Raw genomic sequence first — 5,702 nt, 5'->3', positions numbered from 1 at the left:
TTCCCTGCTTTATAAATAGAGCCCTAAATTTATAACAGTTTACTTTACATGTTACTTGTACAGTAATGTTAAACAAAACTATGGCTTCGTACACAGGAGTAGATCTGCTGACAATTTTGTGTTTCCCCAATTGTTTGGAGTAATTTTGTAATTGGTATTTGATTGGAAGTGCTAAAACCACACACTGTAATATGTTATGTCCTTATAATAATCTTTTAGAGATAAAAGGTAATCACAGTTTCAATTAGATTTATTTTGATTGTACATGCACAAGACATGATTTATGCCCTTCGGATTGATATTTATCAACAAGTCCTATCTTCCCATGTCCAATCAAAGGCACTGAGTTGCTTTAAGGTGATATATCAATAACCAATATACCGATCTTATACAAGAAGCCCTCGTAACATAAGATTCACAGATGATATTATGTTTTCATAGGAGAGATCACAAGACTTTTTCCCACAGATACTGTGAAGCTTGGCTTAGCAGTTTGCCTTATATAAAACCTATCAATGTAACTCCTTCCTAAAATGAACTGTTCCTATATACCCACTTCTTGGATTGTAAGCTCCTTTGGGCAGGGTCCTCTCCTCCTCCTGTGTCACTGTCTGTATCTGTCTGCATTTGCAATCCCTATTTAATATACAGTGCTGTGTTGGCGCTATAAAAAATATTATTTATTACTAATAATAAATCAAATTTCATATTAATTTACTATATGACTCACCATTATGGGACCCAATCAATGCATTTAGGTACTGCAATTCATTAATAATACTTCCTTCAATTGGTCTTTTTCCCATCCCAAGATCACGTAAAATGGACAGCGTGAATCTTCGAGTAACTTTCCATGTTTCCTCATTTGAGAAAATTACTCCTTTAAGAAAAAAAAATAAGATATTATATATGCAGAGTTGTCTGATGCATATAATCAATTTATAGAGGAGTCCGAAGGCCGAATAGTTATGAGATAATGTCTCATCAATTGGCAATTACCATGTGACTTTATTAAATTTTATTTATTTTATTAAAAATGTTAAAATTTCATACAAAAATCTAGTTAGGTATTACAAATATACCAAAGTAAGTATTGCAAAATTAAATCCATTATCAATGCCAATGTTAGATTATAGTATGTTACCCTATTCAATGTTTTAAACTTTAAAATGCGTAGATTTAGGAAATCCACTATCATGATTTATTTTACATAATAAATTGATTTGCCAGATTACTTGATGAATTCTTAGGTATATAATTTTTTTTTGTATTGATGTTCCAATGCCACAATGTTATATGTAGTATCATTAGGCAATACATTATCTGATGAAGCTGTTTGATTGGCGAAATGCATTGGAATCTTCATGGGACAATATTTTATATTGTTATTTTGTAGAATTCCTGCATCTATGTTTTGTGCTTTAAATGTTAAATAGGAAAATAGTTTTTGAGTGTTTTTCAACTAGGGTTCCATGGAGAAATAGGGTTCCTCCAAAGCAGCAGTCGCCAACCGGAGGTCCACTGTAAAATTTTGGTGGTCCACTGCTCTTGCTCTGGAGTGGGTGGTTCTGTAGTTCTGCGGTTCTGGCATCATGATGTCACTCTGGGGAAACTTCCTTCCCCTTTGAGTGACACAAGACTCAGTGGATTTAGTGGTCCGTAGGTCAGAAAAGGTTGTAGACCACTGCTCCAGAGGTTGCTGGGTGTTCTTCCTACTGACTACCACACTAATATACTGTGAGCTTTAAATATAGTAGTTAAAGTTGGGCTACCATGATAGCCTGAATAGCCTATTTCTGGGGTTCTCCCCTGTTAAAAAGGCAGGGAAAGGCTCCAATATACTATACTACATTTCCTATATAATTATGCAAGCCAAGTGTTGCAACATTTCACTTGCTGTGTATTTGTTTTAGGTCTAAGCAAATAGGGAGGAAAAAAGTATTACAATTTAATCTCTTGACTCAAGTCACCATTGACACCAAAATCACATCCCCATAACCTGCATTGGTAAAAAGAAGTCAGAAATATGCTTGTAGGTTACATTGTATGCCCGATCTATTACATCTTGCAACATTCATAGTTCATACCATGGCTATTTTGAAAGTCATCAGCAATGGGTATCGGGGCACGATTTCCAAAATCATAGTTTGCTTTAACCAAGGCCTCTTGATTGGCTTCATAACCAACCAGAACCACAGCTTTTGCCTTGCCGAAATGGAATGTGAAAAAATTTCCATATGTCTTTGCCAACTAGGAAGGGGTAAAAAACAAACTTATTAGTAGTATAAAGACATGTGCTAAAGAGAGAAGGTTAAAAATGGGAATCTAACAGTTATATGTGAACAGAACATACATACAAAGTCTTAGAAATACAAATGATATAAATAAGTAAAAAAATATCAAGTTGTAGCCGACATAGGCATCGTGTTATTGCCATTCCAGTGTATAATGAAAGGTTGCACGCTGCCTTGCCAGCCAGACTCTGCACAGTTACTATAATATTGAATTCACCAAACTTTGTGCCCACACACACTTTGTTCTCAAAATAAAAGGACTCTTTAGGTATTTGGTTCTAGGTGTGGTCTAAAAAATGGCAAACTGTATCAGTTGCCTATTTGCGCCCATCCTCTGCATCATCCTTGTGATTTTAAGGCTAGACAGAAGAGTGGGCAAGCATGGGAGCCACACAAGACTGTTCATATGGGGACCAAGCAAGCAAGTCTTAGACCAATGTTTCTCAATCAGGGTTCCTCTAGACGATGGTTAACCTAAACTTGAAATAAAGGGAAAGACATCAGTGGTCAGACTTGCTGGGCAGCCAGCTTAAGACCAGTCTGCAGTGAATCGATCTAATTTGGGAGAGTTCTACCTGCTATTGGAACAAGCCATGAATTTTTTTTCCTCCTGTTGCAGTGTTAGCAAAACAAAATGAGCAGATAAATTACAAAAAAGCTAACTGGTCCAACAATACTATTTACACATTTTGTTCTACCAAGCTGGTGTATGGATCAATAAAAAGTGTAATAACTGATCAAGTGTAAAACTAAACTTGTATAGACAAAAGATAGTTAAACAAATTCTATTGTTTGCAACATCATTATTGAAAAGATAGAAGGAAATCTAAAAAACAAACCAAAAAAAAACCAAAACATTAAAATAGCTACTGATACCAAATATATCTTTTTTTTCAGAAAATGAAGCAAACATAGGACTCCTACTTTTTGTTTCAATCAAATTTCAGTTGAATCAAGAAATCTGTTTTCCTTGTTCCTATAAATGTATATACACACACACACACACATACACACATATATATAATGTTTCTAATATTGCCTAATAAATAAGGAATCAAGAAGCGAACCTTGAACTCTATTTGTCAATGACCAAAAATATGGAGTTTCTAATATAAGAAACCCTTCAACTCTTTAACTTTCTCACATCTTCCTATATATGACTCTTTAAGCTTGTAAGCTTGTATTTGAAACTTACCTCCATAAAAGTGTAATCCTGCCTTTTAATATCCAGAATGTGCATATTCCCAATTAGAGGGAGAGGTCTGGGTCCTGGAGGGAAATTGTATTTCTTCTTTTTAGTCTGGTCCATTAGTATTTTGACGCACATCATAACCAGGATACATATTAAGGAAAGCGTCACTGGTTCTGGTAGGATTGCCATGGCTGGTGCCTATACCAGTCTCAAAGCTTGACTTTTATAGTTTTAACAAACTCAATGTCTATCCTATTTCTAGAGCCTAACTCCTCCCAATTCAAATAACTTTTCTTCACTGCAAGCTTTATTTGATATGCTGTCCAAAATTTAGTATGCTGGTAAACAGTGAGTGAAGAAATATTCAGCCTCAATAAGTTTGGCAAACACACAAGTTACATTTAAAGAAGAAACCTTGTCCTTTCTTTAAATTACTCCATATCAGAATATTTGAATCATTACATACTTTTAACATTAATGGTTTGTAGAACTTTTACTGACCTTTGCTTGTTTTTACAAAGTGCAACTGCCCAGGATTTTAAAATTCGTCTTAACAAGTTGAAACGGATAATCTTTCTATAAAGTCCTTTCTGCATGTAATTATTAAACACTAATATGATTGGTAATTTGGTATATTGTGTTATTAGACCCCAGCTGATGTTTGCATGTTATTGTTGCTCTTTGTATTGCCTTTTGTTATTATAATAATGATTAATTTATGTTGCATCGCTGCTTTTGTGATTTGAAGCCTTCTTTGACCTTGTTAGGGTTCCCTCTAAACTTTTTGTTCCTGTGATGTCTGAAAAACATATAGAGGGCCAAAAAAGTAAAAAAAATACAACTATTTCTCATATTTTACAATACAAAATTGTTTAACTATTTGGGGCCAGGACAATGGTGAATCCGCTATTATTTATGCTGTAATGTGCCCTTTGAACTAGATTTTTCTGCACGTTAAATAGGATTTAAATCAGTACTGAAATAATCTAAATATTTGTTACTTTCATAGTTTTTTAAGTAAGGAAAACACTGAAATAACGAGCAATCAGTACTTAGTTGTCTTCCAACGTATGTGCTGCAGTTTTATCTAGTTACTTTTTTATCCAAAAACCTTAACCAAGTGATTGTTTGCTTCACTGTCACAAATTTCTGGCAACTTTATTAAAACCTTAACCTTAACAAAGGTCAGACTCATGACCAATAACCTAACCTAATCCAACTTGCATCTCAGTCCATTCTAGGAGCAATTACGTTATAAAGTTCTGAATAAAAAGAAAAAAAAACTTTCCATAGCCCAAAAATGTATTTTTTAAAAATATATAAAAACATAGGAATATTTTTTTCCTTGCCCAGATAATCTCAAGAGGACTGAAAAAAGTTCAATCTCTGTACAACCCTGCCAAAGTGCCAGTTAATGGGAAAAAATGTAAAACCATTGCCAGCTCAATGTTCTTTGTCCTCCTGACTTTCTCAAGAGCTGGCTGAGCCTCTAAACCCTCCCTGCTATATATCAAAATACATTAACCCACCATCTCCTAAAAAGCTTCTAAAAAGCTCCAATAAAATAAATATTTCAAAAAACACTCCTTTAAAAGACATATACGGGTAGCACAGTTTTCACTACAATGCAAATTATTCATAAAAAAACTATTATAATATTGGAGAAAGTAATTCATTGGTCTGACTGTTACTCACAAGTCTGACCTTTGTCTTTTTAGGAGTCTAGCATGCCGGATGAGTGAGTTTCCAGTATATTGTAATACAATCATTTGATAATTTGCACACAAAGAAAAGATTGGACCTTTATTTTCAATTTGAGCATTGGTTTTACTGTTAAAGTGTTCCTAGATTTTCCATTTGTATCAAGCCTATTTGCAAGTATTTTTTAGTAATACCAAGAAAGTGTAAGAATCATGCCCCATTGGAATAATTATTTTGTCTTATTTCTTTATGAATTCTGCATATCCAATAATAAGATTAGAGCTAGATGACCATATATGTGGATGTAGAAGAAAAGTATCTGAGTTTGAAGATCAGTTTCTTATTTTTTCCCAGTAGGGTTGCAGGACCAAATATGTGCATTATTGAGATGTCCAGCAAACTGGAAAACAGGAAAAATTTAGATAGTAGTAACCCTATTAGTGACCAAATTCTTGAATCATACAGGCAGATCTTCTTCCCATTAGGAATGGAGAAATATTATCTTCAGCAGGGTT

At 34.1% G+C, this 5,702-nt stretch overlaps 1 protein-coding gene across 1 annotated transcript; it reads right to left on the bottom strand.

Annotated features, from left to right (window-relative positions):
* Positions 1-689: 689 nt before the first annotated feature.
* Positions 690-3,743, bottom strand: LOC140335233 (cytochrome P450 2K1-like). Its single transcript, XM_072417709.1, has 3 exons — positions 3,490-3,743; positions 2,088-2,250; positions 690-880 (listed from the first exon to the last, which is right to left on the bottom strand). Exons 1-3 carry the CDS (start codon positions 3,673-3,675, stop codon positions 705-707), a joined length of 525 nt encoding a protein of 174 aa, XP_072273810.1. The 5' UTR covers positions 3,676-3,743; the 3' UTR covers positions 690-704.
* Positions 3,744-5,702: the final 1,959 nt, after the last annotated feature.

Source organism: Pyxicephalus adspersus, chromosome 7, assembly GCF_032062135.1.
Source record: "Pyxicephalus adspersus chromosome 7, UCB_Pads_2.0, whole genome shotgun sequence".
Taxonomy (NCBI): Eukaryota; Metazoa; Chordata; class Amphibia; order Anura; family Pyxicephalidae; genus Pyxicephalus; species Pyxicephalus adspersus.
Note: the sequence above shows the minus strand (reverse complement) of the source record. Positions and strands in the feature narration are given on the sequence as shown.

Excerpts from the sequence above, each read along its gene's own strand:
- LOC140335233 (XM_072417709.1), bottom strand. The coding sequence starts at position 3,675 with ATGGCAATCCTACCAGAACCAGTGACGCTTTCCTTAATATGTATCCTG. Across the intron at positions 2,251-3,489 it reads AGGATTACACTTTTATGGAG|TTGGCAAAGACATATGGAAA; the intron begins GTAAGTTTCAAA and ends ACCCCTTCCTAG. Across the intron at positions 881-2,087 it reads TGACTTTCAAAATAGCCATG|GAGTAATTTTCTCAAATGAG; the intron begins GTATGAACTATG and ends TTTTTCTTAAAG.